The sequence below is a fragment of the Notolabrus celidotus genome, chromosome 12, assembly GCF_009762535.1.
Source record: "Notolabrus celidotus isolate fNotCel1 chromosome 12, fNotCel1.pri, whole genome shotgun sequence".
Lineage (NCBI taxonomy): Eukaryota > Metazoa > Chordata > Actinopteri > Labriformes > Labridae > Notolabrus > Notolabrus celidotus.
In genome coordinates this window covers 5,796,007-5,817,042 of record NC_048283.1, presented here as the reverse complement: position 1 = coordinate 5,817,042, position 21,036 = coordinate 5,796,007, and the positions used below count along the sequence as shown (strand labels likewise).

The following is a 21,036-nucleotide window of genomic DNA, read 5'->3' as shown; positions in this document are numbered from 1 at the left end:
CAGCCATTACTGCCGTGGCGTCTCCCTGCAACATCAGAGCATTTTAATGCAAACTATAAAGGAAATCAGGAAGAACAATGGAGTTCCTCGCTGTTTTAACAGCTGTGACAAACTAATTGTGTTAACTTTGCACAAAACACAGACTCTTACTTCCTGAAGTATAGTCCCTGTAATTCCCTACATGTGAGGACACTTTACCACCGGATTCATCTTAGACTGCTGGGGGACCTGACACACAGAGCTCCTGTCTCTTCCCCTGTCTGTTTCTCTCTTTATGTGTATGCATCATGGACTGCTTAACCCTCCTGTTATGTTGTGGGTCAAATTGACCCATTTTAAAGTTCAAAACTCTAAAAAAATATTGTTAAAAGTATTATTTTGCCATGAAATTTCTTCTGCTTAGCTTAATTAGCATAAACAACATATACAATGAAAATGGCTCATTTCACACATTTACAATATGTACATATGCACTACATAAAAAAAAAAAAAAATCAAAATGTAAAATAAAATAAAACAAAGAAAATCTACATCATGTTAAACTATTATATTTATATTTAGGGCTTTCCAATGTACATTTAAAAAAGTTTTAACATTAATTTTAATGGAAAACGAGTGAGTTATCCTCATTGAACCATGATCTGTGAGAATTAAAGAACACCAATGGACTAAATCTTGATTTAAATGGTTAGCAATGAGTTAAAAAATAGGATTTAAAAAAATGTGTGTTGTGATTTTTTGGGGTTCTGATACTTTTAAATAATTTAATGTGCCCCAGGTCAAATGGACCCAGGAACATTATTGCTGTTCCAGAGAAACAAACGTAACAGGAGGGTTAAAAGAATGAATGACACCACAGCTTCCCAAAAGTGAAGCCAAAACCACAGACTGTGCAAAATCGATGATGTCAACCCATTGGGAACCTCAACAAAGGACTTCACCATATTCAAAATGCTGACTCTACATAACTTTGCTTCACTGTAGATGCAAGGCAAAGAGGTAGAGCTGAGGTGGGCTTATAAAGCCTCCCAGCAAAAAACTATATCACATCCACCTGTCAGTCAACTCAGCCAGGCCCTTATTCGTGCAAATCTATTCATAACTCTTCTTCTAAATATCTGCAACATGGTAAGGTTACAAAAAACTTCACCTCCGTGCAGTGGGCACAGGAAAAAAAAGAGTAGCTGTTCAGACCAGAACTTTTTTTGTAGAAGACTGTAAACATGTTTACTTCTGCTGTAAAAATAACATTTACCACAGGTGTTCATGTGGCTTCCTTGGCTAGGGGCTGACTGTACAACCCGACTGGGCCTGCCTCCTCTATTATAACAGATGGAACATGAGTCAAATTATAAAATCAAAATACATGTTCTTCAGCACATGCATCAAAACTCATCTGAGCAAAGTTTTGTTTTGCTGTCAGCGTCTCTCATTCAAAAGGACTGAAGCCTTTCATTACAAATTCAGATAATTGTGACAGAAAAATGACACCAGTCCTCCCAAAATGACAGAGCAAGATCTGAAAGAACAAGAAAAGCAAACTGTTCATACAAGCTCCCAAAGATGTTTCTTTTTCATTTTTTTGTGACTTCTGTTTTTCAGGTTGTGACATGTTGCCCAAAATGAATTCATGGCAATTGTGAATGAATAATCTAACACCCTCCTACCTGTGTGCAAATTGAATTGAAAGGGACCAACGGTTTTATAGGAGGTTCAATTTATAACTCAGCGGAGATGAAGGGCTGCTGAGAATTTCATTACCAAGCTGACAAATCAGTTATTTACCGTGTTCGCAGCGTTTTCTTTGAGGAAAGAAGGTATTGAAATGTTTCGAGTGTGATTTGTAATTTTCTTTTAGTGCAAATGGAAAAAAAAAACAACATATAACTGAGATTTGATGATTGTTTGTTTGTACTTCAAAAGAGACACATCATTTAAAATCATTCACTACTACTCGAGGAATGTCAAGGATGCATTTTCCTGAAATCAAACTTACATGTGAAAAAAAATATTGCAATGTCTGAATTTGAATGTACAACTCACACTTGAGGAAAAAATTGTCGCCTAACAGACACTGCTCAGTGTATTGGTTCCCTCTCTTCTGCTGTCCAGTCTAAACTCAGAAATCTTGGAGTTATATTCGATCAGTCCATGTATTTTGATCACCACATAAAACTGTTGTCCCGGTCATGTTTCTTCCATTTATGAAACATTGCCAAACTTAGGTCTGTTGTGTCACATCCTGAACTGGAAATTATCATTCATGCTTTTGTTTCATCCTGACTGGACTATTGTAATTCACTTTTCACCTGCCTCAGTAAATCATCCCTCCATCGTCTTTGATTAGTCCAGAACGCTGCTGCAAGGCTGTAGACCAAGTCCAGCCAGACAACCCACATCACTCCGATTCTATCTTCCCTACATTGGCTTCCAGTTAAATTTAGGATTCATTTTAAGGTTCTTGTTTTTGTTCTTGTCCACCCCTACCTCACCAGTAGGTCACTCAGGTCTTCTGACCAGGGCTTGCTGGTTGTCCCTCGGGCTCGTCTAAGGACAAAAGGTGATCGTGCTTTTGAAGTGGTGGCACCAACATTGTGGAACACTCTTCCTGTTATATTCATTCAGCTGTCTCTGTTCTTGCCTTTAAAAAACTCATAAAGACACATTTATTTAAACAGGCCTTCGACTCACCTTGTACAGACTAATGTTTTAATTATGCTATGGTCTGTTTCTTTTAATGTTTTATGATTTGATTTTATTCTATGATTTCATTTTAAATTGAATATTTTTTCTGTGAAGCACTTTGTGATTTTATTTTATGAAAGGTGCTATACTAAATAAAATTGACTTACTTACTTACTTACAATTAAGATCAGATTTGAAGCCTGAGAACATATTTTCCTTTAAAAACACCGCCCACTTTGCAGGAAGTGAGGTCAAGGCAGGTCACTTCCTGCTCATGCTGCTTGGGCAACCTCACATTCTTCTTGGGAGAGAGTGTCTAACAATAGCCGCGACCAGGTTAGAGTTACTCCATTCATCTCCACACACACACACACACACACACACACACACACACACACACACACACACACACACACACACATAAATAGGTTTGTTCCTCTCTGGGAGGTGCTCCCAGGGCCAAACAGAAGGCCGGCGGAGGTGTTTGGTTAAATTTAGATTGTTTGCTTCTCTGCTGTGTGGACCCCTGATTGCATTTCAACACAATCAATACTGGCATATTGGATCTTAGCAAGATGGCAATAAGAGCCAATAAAGCTTTGAGGGGGCGCTGGAGCGGATTGTCTGTCAGGAGGCAATAAGCAGGCAGGCTGGATAAAACAGCTGTGTACAAACACAGCTAAACACAAGACAAACACACAGATCCACACACAGAGCTTCTGAGACTGCAAAACATGTCAGCAAACTCCAAGTACATGCAGCACACACAAACTATATCTCTGTTTCTATCTTTCTCCCCTCATTTCCTCTCTCTTCAAGACACTCACTTACTCATCTAATGACGCACGGATGTTCCCCACCCACATGCAGAAACTTTCATATCTCAAAAATAAAACCCAGAGAGCCCCAGGATGTGTTATCTTGTTGGAGCACATGGTGGTTCAGAAGGTGCAGTCATGACCAAAATCTCAGGAATCAGAAGGGGTTCAGATAAAAATCTCAATAAATCTGAACTTTTAAATATCTCTGAATCAACCTCAGTGTCACACTTTAGTTTCCTCTTTTTGTTTCCTTCTTTCCCTTGACTCTCTGACTTCTATTTCTGCCCAGTTGGGTAACCTGTACCACACTTGTCCTGCAGGCCGGAACATTCAAATCGAATCATGAGGGGAATATTTCTCCGAGCGAGGGAAATTACATTTGCATCAATGGCATACACACACAGTCCAGTAAGCTGCAATAACAAAGCCTTCAGACACAGGAAACAGTCTGCACAGAATATGAAGCATTACAAGGACTGTTAATCTTAAACATGCCGCCGAGCGAGAGACAGCGAGGAGGGGAGGAGAAAGAGGAAGGAACCGAGCAGTTTCCTGTTGCTGAAAACTTTGTCAGCAGTTGCAGCCGTTTGAAGCTCACGGAGTGGAACCTGCTGAGCTCCGGCTCTGTCACCCGCCTAAAACGCTGCCCTGACATCTTTGTCTCTGCAAACGATGGCGTGGCATTTTGCTGCCTGACTGGGTTCCAAACAATGCAAAAGAAGCATCCACTTAGTATGCAGCTAACTATCGATGCAGCCAGAAAGAAGAAGCAGTGACTCAGGGCTGAAATTGTACTGTCAGCTTGGAAGGTACCTGATGCATATTCCATCAGAGGTGGCAAATAAGACACTCAATACTTAAGTAGGAGTACAGATAACTGTTTCAGAATGTTTGTGGTTAAAGTAGAAGCACTGATTCAACTTCTTTGTCAATTGAAATGTTAAAAAGTACAGGTTTTTGAATGCACTCAGTTTAAAAGTAAAAAGTTTCCTTTAAAGGAACTATGTTTAAATGTTTGTATATTTTTAAAGCGCTTGTTGGAAAGCTCCCCACCTACCTCACAGACTTGTTGGAACGGAATTATGTATCCTATGGGACTCGCTGTTCTGATCATTTTGAAAGTCCCTCGAGTTAACACTGAACTGGGTTGATCAGCATTTTCCATTGATGCCCCTAAATCATGGAAAACCCTCCAACAGACTTTAAAGCTGACATCCATTCCCTCTTTTGCAGAATTTAAGACTTTGTTCTCAGACCACTGTGTCTCAAACTGTATCTGTTTTAATTAATATATTATTTTGTGTATGATTGTGTGTTTGTTGTTTCTAATGTGCCTGTGATCTCGACGACATTGGAAATGAGGGAAACCTAAATGTCTTTTCAAGAATAAATAAATTGAATTGAATTGAATTTAAATTGAAATGGATTTCACTGTCCATTTGCACCAGCCCTGTATAAGTTATGACTTAAGTTAGGTGATAAGTCGACACCACACCACATGCTGAAACTAGTTAGTTTGTAGCTGAAGTTTTTTCATTGTTTGGTTGAACCATGTGGCCAAAAGGTTCATCTGAACGATTGGAGCATAACGTCCAAATTAAACAGAATATAGTTGCAGAAATTACGTTTTCACCTCATTTGGCCAATCAGAGAAAAGCTTTTTCTTGATAAGGTGTTTGTGTTTGCATCTAGTGTATCTATACAGGCAAATGGCTAAAATGACTGCAGTTAACTTTTAAAAGCTTACATGGGCTGGCACCACCTTATCTGTGTGAGTGCTTGCACCTACATGCTCCGGCCAGGCTCAAAACTCGAGGTGACCGAGCCTTTGCGGTGGCTGCTCCCACACTGTGGAACAGTCTGCCTCATGGTATAAGGCATGCTCAGACACTTGGGAATTTTAAATCTCTACTTAAAACCTATTGAGCGAGTTATCATACATTTTATTTTTTGTTTTTATTGATTGTGTTATTTTAAGTTTGTACAGCACTTTGGCCAACTGTGGTTGTTTTTCAAACGTGCTATATAAATAAAGTTCACATGACTTGACTTGATATTTGACTAACAGCAAATTATTGGTATGTAAAATGTCACAAAGCATTATTTTAAGGTGATCATTCGATAGAGTAAAATAAAAATTAAGACATTAAGTGGTGAAATGGTCAACTGCAACACATGTAAATATAATAGTACTCTGACAATGAAAGCAGGAGTAGAGGTCAGTCATCATACTTTTTTGATTGATGTAATCTATCCTGGAGATCATGCTGCTGAAACATTACAGCTGGAAAAACTTTCTGCTCCTCTTCATCCTCCAAATTATCCCATCAATCTCCATCCTAAGTTAGAAATGACATTCAAGCTAGGCTATGTTTGAACTTGTGCACAGCTGGTGCAACCAAATGCAGCTCTTTATTTTAGGATGATACCCTAAAGAACACAAGTGAACTTAATGACAGATAATGACAGATACAGTGTGCTCTGAACAGAAGAAGAACAGTTCCAATCCTGGAAAAGTTTAACAGACCAAATGCTAATAGCTTTAACTTCAGAGAAAGTGAGATATTAGAAAAGGAAAACAGGGTGTACTCAAAAAGATATGAGGACTGTTGGCTGTTTTTGTGACGATGGGAAGGAGTGGGTGTTCTTAGGTGGGATCCTCATGCAGCATCCTGCCAGACTGAGGTTAACTTTGTGAACCTTACAGTTTTTAAATGTGTTTTGGATTTATGTTTTTATGGAAATGGCTTTCTGTCTGACAGCTGTCTGATTCCTGTTTGTGTTGGTGGGTACTTTGGTTAAGTGGCACCCGTCTATTTGTTTTTGTCATTAGCGTTTAAAAGTCAATAAATATATTGACGGAAAAAGAAGCCCTCTGAAGGATGACTCTGCAGTCTGTTTCCGTGCACAGCTAACTGAACCTCTCATCATATTTAGGAGACTGTTATAATAGAAGAAAAAACAATAGCACAAAACTAATGAGCATGAACTTTGCTCCAATATGCAAAACACGTAAATGGATTTAATGACTTGCTGCTCTGACTCTGCTCCAACATCCCTGCATGGTTCACTTTAATCTTTGGCTTTACAAGTTCTCTTTCTCAATCACAAACATCTCATTTAGAGGCTGTTTCTCTGCAGTGAGGTTTCCATCCCCTGTTTCTTTTCCTGATGATCATTTATGTAACTTTGTCTTGCGTGATTAGGCTGATGGATTCACAAAGGAATCTTCTTTACGGTGTGTAATTTTCCATTCGTTTAGGGGGAAATCAGTCGTGACGCTGGGAAAGTGGTGCACATGGAGTCAAAATGTAATAGAAAAAGGACAAATCCCATATCCAGTGTGTGGATGTCTGTGTGACATTGTTACGGCAACACTGTTCTGAGCATGGGTGTTATGGCTGTCAAGCTAAAGGTGGGCGGGCCTTCCTGGTCAAGTGGCCAATTAGCCAATGAGATGGGAACGCTGTGGTCTTGATTTAGCTCGGGCAGACACCTGTGCAGGAGGCGAGAAGAAAAGAGACGCCGTTGTCGGAAGCCATAGAAGACATTTTGAGAAGTTTTCCCATTGCGTTGAGTTATTTGTCGTGTGTTATATATGTTAACACAAATGAACTGTCATCTGAAACCCTGAGGGGTCATACGAAGGAAGCAGCATGAGCTGGTCCCGGAACCGTGCATGGTGGCCTGGAAAGAGACGTCGCTACAGTTAGGGTCTGCCTTTTCTTTTGCCTTTTGCTCGACAGCCACCTGTTTCCTTCCTTTATTATGGCACGGGCAGCCAACGCTTGGATGCCCTAGACCACGCTTGTGCCAGGGTTATGTTTCCGTGACATCCTCCATTGGTGTTTGAAGAGGCGTTATGGAGCACAAAGCTGGTGGTCGCCATATTGGAAATGCTGCTGACTCAACCAAACTTCAGCTAAGCTAGAAACCAGTAGGAAAGGTTGAGTTCAGGCCACAGCCTACCCGCCTGGCAAACAGCTACTATGTGCCCCGATTGTGCCAGCTGATGTATTATTAAAGTTAACATGGTCATATTTGGTTCAGTTATTAAATATATGGGACTCTAAAGGGGTTTCCTTGACTTTTGTAGCCAGCCTCAAGTGGACACTTGAGGAACTTTGCTTTTCTGCATTCATTTCTCACTGTCAAAAGTTCCCACTTGGTGAGTCTCTTCAAAATAAATAAAGCTTAAGCAACAAGCCTGTTATAAAATTGTAAGTAGTGGGAAATTAACATGTGTTGAAATGCAGATACTTAATGTTGTAAGTGAAAATAAATATCTAAAGTCCTGGTATCACTCAACCTAATGCACATGTCAGAAATACATTTGACAAAGTACCAGTCCTCACATTGAATACTGTCTTCAGGAGTGATCAGAGTGCAGAGACAGCAGGTCTGGAACATTAATTCAGCATTTTTCCAATAAATAATCATCACCTGGCTGTTTTGATTTCTCAGACCATCAGAAACACATTTCCCATTCGACTTGCTTCGGCCTGCATCTAATTTACAATCATGTTTTGGTTTGAGCCGTGCAGTCACACCCTGGGCAGCAGGGATATAATGGAAATGTAATGTAAAAACCAGATGACCGTGAATTCAGTCCTCAATGTCATTCTCCCCTTCAATAACTGCGATTCAATTCCACCTCTCCAGCTCAGGAGCCAGGGGATAAATCCCGGCTCTCCCCCCGCCATCCCAGGACTAATCTCCCCTCGGAAAGCCACTCCGGCGTGCGGCGTTCCTTCTGACCTCTCCTGTGGCTCTGTCTCACACTCGAGTGGAACGACTGGGGAGGGGGGGTGTGCTCCTGCGTGTCACTCACCTGGCGCCACTGCTACAGCTCATATTAACAAGGAGACCCTGGGCTGCAGGGGGTTTTGCATATAAATGACGCGTCTGGATCCAGAGATGATATCAAACAGAGTGTGTGCGCACTTGTGTGTGTTTGTGTTTTTGTGTGTGTGTCTGCTCAGCAGCTTTGATGTCAAGGGCGACATCTTTATAATTCAAGCTTTTTCGACCTCCCAGCCAAGGAGACGAGATGTGTTGATTATGTTTCATATTTCTCCTGACATTTTTAACATTTTGAAATCACATTTTGGGGAAATATGCTTCTTGCCACACATCCATGACTCCTTTGTGCTTGTGTTTTCGTTAAAATGGCTTTTTTTCCACACCATTCAACACAGCTACAGCTGCATTTTCTCAGCTCCCCGTTGGGTCATGATCTCAATATCAAACACACTCTCCGTTTTGTTTTTCTGCGGCTCTTCAGAGGTGATTGAATGGTAGCAGAGTGGCCATGAAGCTGAGTGCAAGCTCAAAATGTTACAGCAAAAACTCATTGGTGGGCTGAAACTAATATTTAGTATAGAGGGGGTTTATTACCTACGATTTACTCTTCCTTTCATCACTGTTTCTGCAGAGAGCGGCATTATTTTTGTACACTTGGTGGCTGGTAAGGAGCCTGCAGGGCTGTTGTGGTGGCTTTTGCAGAAAGTTATGATCAAACACTGTGGTGAGAAATTATTACAAACATTATTCACAGTGCAGAAGTCATAAAGAAGTGAACTCAACATCATGAGGGCATATTTCCAAAGAGGAGGGAGGTGAAACAGAAAGCAGAAGTCAGACTTAATTTTGTTCCCATTTAAAACGCTGATGAAGGATATTTTGTTTCTGGAGCATTATTTCTTTTTTTAAAGAAACACTTTGTGTTAGCATAGAAAATTAGACACTGACACCAAAAAACGGTTCTTGAATTAGACAGATTAACAATAAGTAACCCATGTCTTTCTCTCATGCAAAGCAGAGCCAACGGATGAAGTGTAATTTGCTTTAATACCGCTAAAAGCCTTATAGGATCAAACAAACATGCATCCATTTTCAAGTCACGGTAATTAAAGCCTCACTTTTGAAGCCAGGAAAGAGCTGGAGGGAGATCAGGCATCAGTCAGCACCCATCACTCGAGGTGCTAAATAACCATAAAAGGTTACAGAGTATTATCCCCAGGAGTCAAACACTGCCAGAAATCCATCCTGTTACTGCACAAATCTTCACCTCAATTTATGTTAGAGTGACCCCTGTTACATACGCAAGAATGACAATCCAGTTCCCTTATCTCTGAGCTGGTTCCCATGATAAGGGAATCAAGTGTGGCTCATGTGCTGTATAAACAGATTGACATAACTGCAACCAAAAGTAAAGCCGAAACCAATGGAGATCCTCAGAATAACTGGCTGCAGATTATCAACTCTGTCATTGCCTTGTTAACAGATGGGACATGGGTCAGATACATGTTATCAAACATGGTTCCTGTCAGTACCAGGGACGTGCGGTCAGGGCAGGCAGAGCCTTATTAAATAAAGATCTTTTCAAGTATTAGTTCTCTGGTCTGTGCTTTATATTGATTTTCTTTTTGAATCCAATAATGTCCATGATTTCATAGTCAAAATTCCTGAATTTGCGTATTTCCCGTTCAGATACATGGGCGAGACGTGAAGTGAGCAGCCTCACCTCACCTCAGATTGCGCAATCCCTCACTGACTTGGTTGAGGCTTGTAATCGGCGAGTGCCTGTTTCTGTCTCTCTTCACGTCTCCAATATAATGTCATCAGACACTTTTAATATGCACTCTAATTTTCCAGTCAGGCTAATGTATTTAATATTTGTGTGTTACATATTTAGTTTTGCTGATCACATAAAACCGCTGATAAAAAAAGCGCAAGGTGATGCAGACAGTACTCTGCCTCACTGAAGCGGGCCTACGAGAGCACACAGATTAACGCTGCTGCCGTTCTTCTACGCAGAGACAAAGCGCTGTAATTTCAAAATCAAATGTGCAGCTGCAGTTCGTTCATTCTAAAATTTTGCTCCAATTGAAAGCCAAACATGGAAGATATTATATCTAACCTTAACAATTTCTCCCTCCTCTGTCTGTTCTTTCTCCAGCCAAAAAGGACATGTTAGCGTTCACGACTTTGCTGGCCAGAAGGCTGATATTGTTAAATTGGAAATCCTCTGCCCCACCTACCCATTCAAGCTGGATTAAGAGTATACTCTATTTTCTTAAACTTGAAAAGATAAGGCTGAGGTGGCAGGGCTCACATCTTTAAAAAGATCTGGGACCCTTTCTTGTCTTATGTTGAGAGCTCGGCTTGCTGTGTGTCTTTAGACTGAGCATCAACATGGTGTGTCTTACTATGTTCAGATTATTGCTTTCATCGGTTTATTTTTGTTATATTTGCTTTTTATCTTAGGTTTTCCTTTTTTGGAATTCTATCTAGTTAGTCTGGAGGGAGTATGTGTCGGGGTGGGGGGTTATTTGTTGTTTTGTATTTAGTATGTCATTTGTGTGTTTTTTTGTTCAAAGAAAAGAGGAAAATGTGTAAACTTTGAATTTCGGATGTAACTGTTTTTCTATGTGAAAATCAATAAACAAAGTTTAAAAAAAAAAATTAAAAAAAAAAATAAAAAAATTTTCAAAACTGGACTACCAATCGAAAGGGGATCTAATTAATAAAGGAAGGCCGATCTGTTTCAAACATCAGGTCAGAAAATAACCCACTCCTTTCAAACCGAGCTGTTTGGCTCATAAATGTGTAAATCTGACTCTAATCTCTGTGCCTCACCAGCCATGAACCTCACCGCACGTCACTGGTCAGTATAATTAGTACTACAGTTAGTTTCATGCTGTTGTATGTCCAAGTGTTCCTTCTTCTAAGAAGTTTAGTTTGAATTTGTAAACTGATGCTGTAAAAAAAGGTAGAATGCCTTAATGACAGCTTTGTTGTCAATCTTCAAAACCCCTCTCCAGGAATGAATGGGCGACATCACAGAGACTACACACATGTTTTGTTCTGTCTATTGGATGAATAGGATCTACACTCTTTGTGTTATGTAGCTGGCACTAATTTACAGCTGTTTGATAGCTTGTAAAAAAAACAACAACTGAAAATGTGGAGATCCCCTCTGAAGCACCGCTCTAAGGCTGAGAGCTGATTGTCATATAGAAAGTATTCCCTCCATGCAAAAACCTCAAGAGCTCCTTCTAACACTATTCTCAGTCTGACTCTGTAAACGTGTTTCCTGAAAAGAGAGCCAGACATTTCAATCATTGCTAACGCCTACATACATGGTGCAAAGTCATTTCAGCCACGAGTACCACGCCAACTCTTTTACCCCTAAAAAATGCTGATCCAGTGAAATGGTTTATCCTCCAGGGCTACATTTACAGTCTCTAATATATCTCAAACATAATGTGCTCCTGTGGGAACACACACACACACACACACACACACACACACACACACACACACACACACACACAAGCGCACACTACTTTAAGAGTGAGAAATAGACAGAGGCGTAGTGACAGTGACAGAGAGACAGAGAAAGAGGAAACTGATTACAGTAAGTACCAACCCCCACCATTATAGAGAATACCTCAAGATAACAATGTGGAAGTGAGCCAAGCACACACACACACACACACACACACACACACACACACACACACACACACACACACACACACACACACACACACACACACACACACACACACACACACAATTTGACAAATAGGAGGCACCCAAGCACCTCCCACCGCCCCCTCTTAGCCCCGCCCTAACGTCAGGTCCCGTTTGAAGCAGTTTGTAAGCGCCTGCCTGCCCCCCCGGACGCCGTGTTCCCCCAGCTCCATCATCCATCCAGTCCAGTCATCCTGACAAACTAATGGAGACTAATCAACTGTCAGAGCGAACACGCAGCGCACTACATCTCCCTGCTTCCCATACCCACCCCCCTCCTTCTCCGCTCCTCCTCTACCGCTGCTATCAAACCCCCCCCGCCACCATCATTTCAGCTATAACTGTCATGAGCAGAAATAACGGAGTGATGGCTATATATAGCACGCATGGCTCCCTCCAGGCCAAGCACACGTACACACAAACACACACACACACACAAAGAACCTCTACTAAGCACATTAATTTCCCTTTCACACACCTCGACCTTAATGACCCCCATTATATACTTAACCTTAATCTAATCCTAATTCTGCACCTGATTTTAAACTTACCCTGACCTTAACCCCAGTGTTAATGTCTGTCTACAGAGAAGGTGTTTAAAAAAGGAGCAGAAGTTTGCAGATGACACTTCACTCTTTTTCTCTGGAACTCAAAATGTTTACAAAGAGTCTAAATATTAGAATTTAATCTCTAGCTGAGGTTAGATGCACACCTTTCTTTTTAAACATTAAGATTGAAGATTATACATCAGTTCTTTTTTCTTTATGATGATTATATTGTCTTGTATTAAAGCCGGACTGTGACTCTGCAAAAGTTATGAATACATCAGGCAGCTGTTTATTAGAGGACTATCAGCAGCACCAAAGCAGTCAAAGTAGGGATCATTGTTTTATGTCTCAATTTAGTTAACAACAAGCCTACAGTACACACAGAGGTGGAGCCAGGGGTGGCAAGGAGTGGCCATGGCCACCTCAAAAAACTGATTGGCCACTCCAGAGGCCACCCTGAAATTCTAAACATGATTCGCTATTTGCCATGTCAGAGGCATTACTTAAATGGAAATCAGCTATTGTGTTGATGTGTTTCAACAAGCTGCAGAGACAGTAGTTTCTTTGCATTTGAATATTGTTTTTGTTGATGCTTTGACTTTGGACAATCATCTTCATTTTGAGTCCTTAAAGAGTTCAGTTCAGCAGATATAAATGTTGACACAGTTGAGTTACATTTTTAATGTTAACATTAGAAATCTACAGAAATGTAACATTTGTTAAATTATTCTATAAAAAGAAGTTAAAGTAGATGTGATTATTGGAGGTAACCGTCCTAGGTTTGGGGTAAGCCCCTAATGTTTTCCATGCCTGGCCACCCCTTAACAGTCAGTGCCCCAGTTTGGCCACCCAGGTCAAAACTGTCTGTCTCCACCACTGCCTACACACACCACCACAGTAGGCAGTATGCATCCAGCCATTATATGCAGAGAAGAGGATATGCAAGCTGACAAGAGAGTAAAAGTTGCGTCACAGGTGTGGATGTTCATCACTATTTCAGCTTACAACAGAAGTATTCTGAGTCCTCATGTTTTAAAGCTCCTATGAGGAACTTTTTGCATCAATCTTCGTGCCCACTGCAGATAAATGGTACGGCCTGATTCTGTCCTGTACATGTCCAGATGGTCATTTCTGACATAAAATGTCATATTTTTGTCTCTTAACAATCAAATTCATCTCTCACTGTGAAACGTAGCTATGGGAATGTTAAAAGGCTGTTTCTTCATCATGCTGTGAATTGCTTTTCTTGACACCAACCCCCTCGCAGTGGTTAAAAGCATTAAAAATCATTACAAAGAAACATCAATTCCTGCCACTGATGGTTTGCTTTTATACATCCTAAAGAGGCATCAATAATAAACTTTAGTCTGTTCCACGATCAGCTTAAAATTCCTCACAATGGCTTTAAGAGAACAACAACTCTTAGGTTCTCATTGCAACAAAGATGCATTGAAGAAATAAGAAGCAGCAGTAGCCCCATGTAGCATTAGCACCAATAAAACAACGAGTGCCAATTTTAAGGACTGCTGAAAGTTTCATGAGTTAACCCAAGGCTTCAGCTATTAATGACAAAAACACAAAATTTCCAACACTTGATGATCCTCCTTAATCAGAGGTAGTTTGGCCAGCTAATGGCGTATTCAGAACAGTATCATGAGTCGCTTTGAGGACTTCTCCCTGATCTGATCAACAACTGGGTCAGTGACATACGCTTTACCATGGACGTATGGACTTCTGGTGTTAGTCCAGTGAGCATGTTTGACGACTCAGTGGATGAAGATGTTCACATGAAAGAGACATCACTACACGCACAGGAGGTCACAGTGAAATCCTGACAACGACAATCAGAGAGTCAGAACTATTCTTTGTTTTTTTGTGTTACAGTAATGATTTCACTTAGAATTTGTAAGTAAAGAATATGAATTTATATGCAACAACATATTCTGAAATACAAGAAACCCCCAAAGAACCCTCATTATGCCTCCTTAATTCAAATAAATCTCTGTCACATCTCTGAGCAGCTATGTTTCTGATGTCACTGAAATCTTATTGGGGGCTGTTTATTCTCATTATGTCTCTTTTTTAAAGCTCCTGTGAGGAACTTTCAGTTTGTGTTGATTTTGGCGCCCCCTGTGGATAAAGATGGTCTCTCTTAGCACCATGCTGTTTTTATCCTATACATGTGTAAATACTTTTCAACAAACAATCTTACCCTGCAGTCTCTTAACGATCAAATTCATCACTAAAAAAAGTTACTTCCGCTGGGTCTCCTATTTTTAAGTTTTAACTAACAGCATCAAAATGTCTATTATGTGAAGGCTCTTTGTGAATTCATTAGTGTGCCTCTCTTGATCTGGATATTCAAGGTAAACAGCCTATTTGTATGCATGTAAACATACTGACTGTGTCTCATTAGACAGCAGAAAATGTTGTATATGTGCACAAGGATCAGCATGCAGTCAATCTGCAGCAAAGGCAATGGGACTCAATACCAAAACATTCTTCTAAGAGTGTGCTTATCTTTTAGATTTAGTTTCTGATACCCTGAATATTTGATTATTTGAGTTCTTTGGGGCAGCAGAAAAAAAAGGTGTGCACACCTTGATTTAGGTTGATATGCTAATCTTGTAGTCAAACATGTGCATGTAAATTAACAGAAAATTTCATGTTACCTGCCGCTGGAAAATGTCCTAAAGTTTGCCCCTACATTAATATTATGCCTTGTCATGTTCACAGTATCAGTGAACGAGTGGGAAAGAACATGCTGGGGATAAATAAAGGACACAAAGCACTTTCATCACATGCAAAAAGATATCATGATGTCAATATAAGCCTGCCCACTTGCCAGTAGTGTATTTTTCCCAACTCTTCCTTGCTGTGTTTTCACATCAGCCCACCCTGCCTTAATGCAGGAATCCTCTTTAAAGGCTGATTTATACTTCTGCGTCTCCCCTACACAGCAGGGGCAGACGCGGCCATGAGCCCCACATACTTGTGCGTCGGTGTGTCCGTGTCGCGCAGCAATTCTCCGCCCAAACGCCTGAGGGCAGTGCGGTCTCTCTGATAGCCGGCCGCCTGCTTCCGGTCCCGCTACAATCTCTGTTTACTTTTCCACAGAGTTTCAGATCGTGTTATGTTAATCTACAGCTGATACATGTTGCTGTTTATCATACAGACATGATTACATGAAGAATAGAGAGGAGGAGATGAAAGACACGGCCAATGTGTGGCCGATGTCCGGGATCCCGGAAGTGTTGTAAATGCGGGAAAGACAAAGCCGCCGAGCGGACCAATCACAGAGCTTGCGGTCCACGTCGGCTCTACGGGGAGTTACATTTTGGAGGAGGTGCACGTCAGCTACGTGCGTAGGCCTCGGCGTAGGTACGGGAGCTACGCGGACCCCCGGCGTAGGGTACGCCGTTGATTCAACGCAGAAGTATAAATCAGCCTTAAGGGGCTGAAAGGAGGAAGTCTGGGTAAAGATGGGGTCACATACGTGCAGCCCAGTGTGCGCCGGTTTAGCTCAGTTCAAGGGTCAGGTGGGATAGTTCAGGGTTTGTTCACCTTTTTCTATCCATGGATGGATCTCAGCCGTTGTGGAAGGAAGTGGAGGGAAGCAAAGGACTCAAGAGGTAAGAGGACACTGTGGACCAAGGCACCAAAAAATAATTTAAGGAAATACAGAAAATAGAGAAAGAGGAACTAAGGAAAATAAAATAGACTAAAGAAATAGAAAATAGACTGAAAGAGTGAAATAAAAAGTAGAAGAGTGTGTGTGTGTGTTTGTTAAGCTCAGTCGGTAGAGCGGCTGCCTCTTGTACAGAGACTGCGGTCCCCATTATACTGGTCATAGGATCGGATTCCTGGTCCAAGCATGATTTGGTGCGTGTCAATCCTCCCTCTCTCTCTCTCCAAAGATTGGCCTTCTGGAACTCTTTTGAACTCTTTTTGAGTCTTAACCAACCCCTCAGGGAAATATTTCCCTCTTAAGCACTCTTGTATTTTCATCAGCTTACTGTTAATTCTGTCTCTCTACAGTGTAAAGCTTCTAAAGTAATTTATAGTGTGATTTAAAGAGATTTATGACTAAAAAAAGCTCCCTGGTTGAGCCTAAAACAGCCCTATGAGAGTGGTGAGAGCCAACCATAGCACATAGTTGTCAGCCAGACATTTATATAATGCTGTAAAATTCACTATAAAGCTTCATAAAGACACCAGGGTGTTTGTTCTCTGCTGGTTTATTATTTGCATAACCACTTTCACATTATCACAAGTTATTTGACACCTTGTTATTATAAACTTACCATAATAACAGCTTTAATTTAAGTCTGTCAAATCAGATCCAATAACTTCCAGAATCTAATTTAATCTCATCTTAATCTGTGATATCCAAATAATCTTAAAACAAACTTCAACTTAAACACACGTAAACCTGAAACTTCAACCGTCTTTTGGCAAATTACCCGTCTTTGTTGTAAACTTGCACCTAAGTTTAGAAAAAAAAACACAGACACACTTTAATACGCCTCCACACACACAAACACGCACACACAGAATCCCTGGAGTCTTACTTTAGGTCTTGGCAACTCAGGAAGCAACACCCACCTCCTATCTAATAAACACCTCAGACTGAGGAGGGAAAGGAGGGGAGCGGGCTCCGCCGGCCTTGTCTGTGTGTGTGTAAAGACTGTACTGTATCTGGCTGTGTGTTATTGTGTGTGTGTGTGTGTGAAGAAGGATGCTATCTCGGTGAAAGGAACTGATTCATTTCCATATTTTCATCCGCAGCACAGGGAGCCTCAGATTGAGTCCGGCTGTGAGCAACACCTCCATAGTTTACTTGTTGACATGTTTACAGAGCCTGAATCAGGCCGGTGTGTCACCCACTGAATACCGTAAACAACTGAAACACACTTCTGTGAAGTTCAACCCTTGGACAAAAAGTCTCTCCCTCATCCTTTACTTTATTAGCATGTCTTGCTGCAGAGTTGGAATCACTGCCATACATAATTGATGGCTGCCAGCAGGCTGTTTGGAGTTGATTCGGTTGGAAAATTCTATATCATTAGCACATCGTGGAGGCATAACTGACTAATTGTCAGAAAAGAAATTACAACAGTGGCTGCTAGACAGGGAGCAGGCGCTAATTAACACTCCATCATTACAACAAACTCCTGATGAAAATTATAGCCAGTGTGCTGCTCTTGCATACAATGATAGATCTTCTCTGCATCTGAATCCTCAGTGTTTTTCTTCTGGGGATAGGCGGGTATGATGGCATTTTAAGAGCCGGGTATAGACAAATTAATCACACTACAGGAGGCATTTGTCAGTATAACGCTCGCACGCAGGATAGAGTTGTAGATCGCAGTGCCGATCAGCAGTTTGTGTAATGTGTGCGGCATATTGCCGTCTCTTCATGCAGAGGTATGAGGCAGCATAAAGCCAAAGGCCTTAAGCTATTCATAGATTTAAACCGTGCATGTGGAAGGAACAATATTTCAGACCTTTATGACTCAGCAGCACAAAATGACCGTAACATTTCTGCAAAAGGAGGCAGCAGGGACCACTGATTAACAGCAACTATTGTCACACAGAGGAGACTTTCTTTTTGGAGCCCTCGACTGTATTTGGAGGAAAAACTCGAACGGCAATTCAAAAGATTTATGGTTGTAACATACCGTGCTTTGCATAAGTATAAACCCTGCTTAGACTTCTTCATCTTACAGCATTACAACCAGAAACTCCAGAGGACTTATTTCCCCTTTCTGTGTTGGACTAGTAAACAAAAGCAGCTCAAAAAGTGGGCGACTATTGGTCAGTTTTTTCACAGCAAAGCACATCATTTGGAATATCGCAGTATTCACCCATGCACTCTTCAAACATCTTTAAAACAGTTTTGTCTTACCGTCTTTGCCGATGAGGAAGTCCAAATATCGGTAAGTGTAGGCCACACCCACTTTCGTCTCCACCTGCGGTCTCTTCAGCGTAGAGTAAATCTTCCCCGGACTGCTCTCCTCCGACGTCGGCTTCATCTTGCGCAGGCCGCAGCCCATGGCTCCACAGTGTGTGTGTGTCTCTGTGCACGGACCCTGCCAAGCAGACAAAACAACACTGAGACATGTGTTTCATTGTCACCTGTGCGCCTCTTGTGTAGCTTAGCCTGTAAATGAGTGGGTGCAGATGGGTAAGTGTGTATGTGTTGTGTTAACACATTGATGCAACCTGTGGTGACAGAAGACTCAGATCCTTCACTCTGCTGAGAGAACCACGACCACATTGTTAAACCCAAGCCTCAAACCTGCCTCCATTTATGGTGAATGGTGAATGGTTAATGGACTTTTACTTATATAGCGCTTTTTTAGTTTTTCTGACCACCAGAGCTTTCACACTACTCGTCTCATTCATCCATCCATGCATTCATACAACATTCACTCACTGGTGGTTTAGGCTGCTATAGTAAGGGTCTATCAGTATTAGCTTATCTCATTCATACAAACTCACACTCCGCTGAACAACAGCGAGAGCAATTCACAGTTCAGTGTCTTGCCCAAGGACACTCCAGCATGTGACTGCAGGAGCTGGGATTGAACCTCCAACCTTCAGATTAACAGATGACAGACTCTAACCCCGGAGCCACAGCCGACCCTATATACAGTAAATTATATCTGTGGTGTAATGTGGGTTTGTAAAACTGGACACTGGGTATTTGAATTTCTACGTTTTTTTATAGAGATTTTTTTTGCCTTTTTATTTGTTAGGACAGCTGAAGAGAGACAGGAAATGTGGGGAGTAGAGAGTGGGGGAAGACATGCAGGAAATGGTCGACCAGCCGGGAATCGAGCCGGCGACCCCTGCGACGAGGACTGTAGCCTCTGTATGTGGGGCGCTTAAACCACTAGGCCACCAGCGCCCCTCTACATCCATGTTGAGGCTGTACATGGGACAAGAGCTGAAGATTAGCAGAAGCTAAAAACTTCACGTAGCTGGCTTGAATGTGTTTCAGATGCATCACTTTATATCCGCCATATTTGCTCAAGTGTTTCTCCGGGGTGGAGAGAGCCTTAATGCACCAGTGCAACATCTGCAAACTCAAGCTAATCCCAATCTTTACCAAACAATATTAAATTAAGACATGAGTATCCTTCAATGCCTCAAACCAAACCAAACAATACTGGATTAAACTGAGCGGTCTGTGCATGTTGGCTTCCTTGAGCGACCCTTCCATTTGGATTCTGAGGTACCAGTGTCTTGGTCAGTGTTGATTCAGAAAACACAGGTTTTATTTCTCTCAAGTTAAAGAACAAAGAAAGAATCAAACACATATAAATAATACAAAAATAATACTCATGATTCGTGACATGTAACTTCAATAAAACTGTATTTAAGTACAATACAAGAGTTAACGTTCATATTTACTTCCCCCTCACGCAGCTGATTGATGTAGGGCCAGAAAACCTGTCTGTAAAACACTGTACGTACACACACATATGTACACACACACACACACTATATGAAAACAAACATTCATGCACTCAAATATCCACGATTCCTCTGGGATTTCAGACGGAAAACCAATAAAGAAGAACATGCCGGATAAGCCTCAGTAAATAAATATATAAACACAACTAAATGAGCTTGATTCTTCACGGGTTCCCTCTCCTTCGTTCCCAGGGAGACCAAATTAACAGAGACAACCGTGGAGGGAGTGGAGGCCCTAAAGAGACGCCTCGCCCCAAATGGTTTGTGACAGCATCACTGCCTCTCTCCAGCGGCTGAGTCGGGGAGCAGGTGACATCCTATTGTGCGCCGCTGATTAAACTCAAGGATGGATGGATGGATGGATGAGTAGACGGCGGCAGTGCCCCCCTCCTCCCCTCCCACCTCTGCTGATGAGGAACCCTCTCTATTATTCTACTTACTAATTACAGAACGGCTCAGGGGCCTTGGCCGGAGACTAGGAATCTGAGCCGGCCGCCGCTCCAGAGACGACAGGACAGGAAGTAAGGAGGGGCGATGTGGGTGCTGGGGAGGGGGCGTCGGGATGTAGGAAGGAGTGGGAGGCGAGATAGGAAACGAGCAGACGGGGACTCTGTTAATGAGGTGAACGGCAAGAATGGAAAAGGTGAGAATCAATCAAGGGAGAGAGAGGAAACGGGGTTGGCCGGGTTGGAGATTGTCCGTCAGCGTGGGGGGAGGATCGGGGGGGAAGGTTGTGGATAATTCCTTGCAAGTAGAGTCTGGAGAGAAAAAGAGCGTGCAATTAGAGCGCATTGAAAAGAAAACGGGTGATCAACATACAACAAGGGAGAAAATGGAGAGAAAGAGTGAGAGATGAGGAAGAAGATTCATTACATTGTCAGTAAAGCCAGTGTTTCAGTGGCACTTACACGAAAGTCTTTGTTTGGCATTATGAATCTCAACATGCATCATAATCATAT

The 21,036-nt window shown here is 41.7% G+C and overlaps 1 protein-coding gene across 1 annotated transcript in view; it reads right to left on the bottom strand.

Annotated features, from left to right (window-relative positions):
* LOC117823513 (raftlin-like) overlaps positions 1-21,036 on the bottom strand; it is a 185,360-nt gene that overhangs the window by 142,459 nt on the left and 21,865 nt on the right. Inside the window, exon 2 of the mRNA XM_034698722.1 lies at positions 18,504-18,687. Within this exon, the coding sequence (XP_034554613.1) occupies positions 18,504-18,651 (148 nt within the window). The 5' untranslated portion in view covers positions 18,652-18,687. The remainder of the gene's footprint in view (positions 1-18,503; positions 18,688-21,036) is intronic.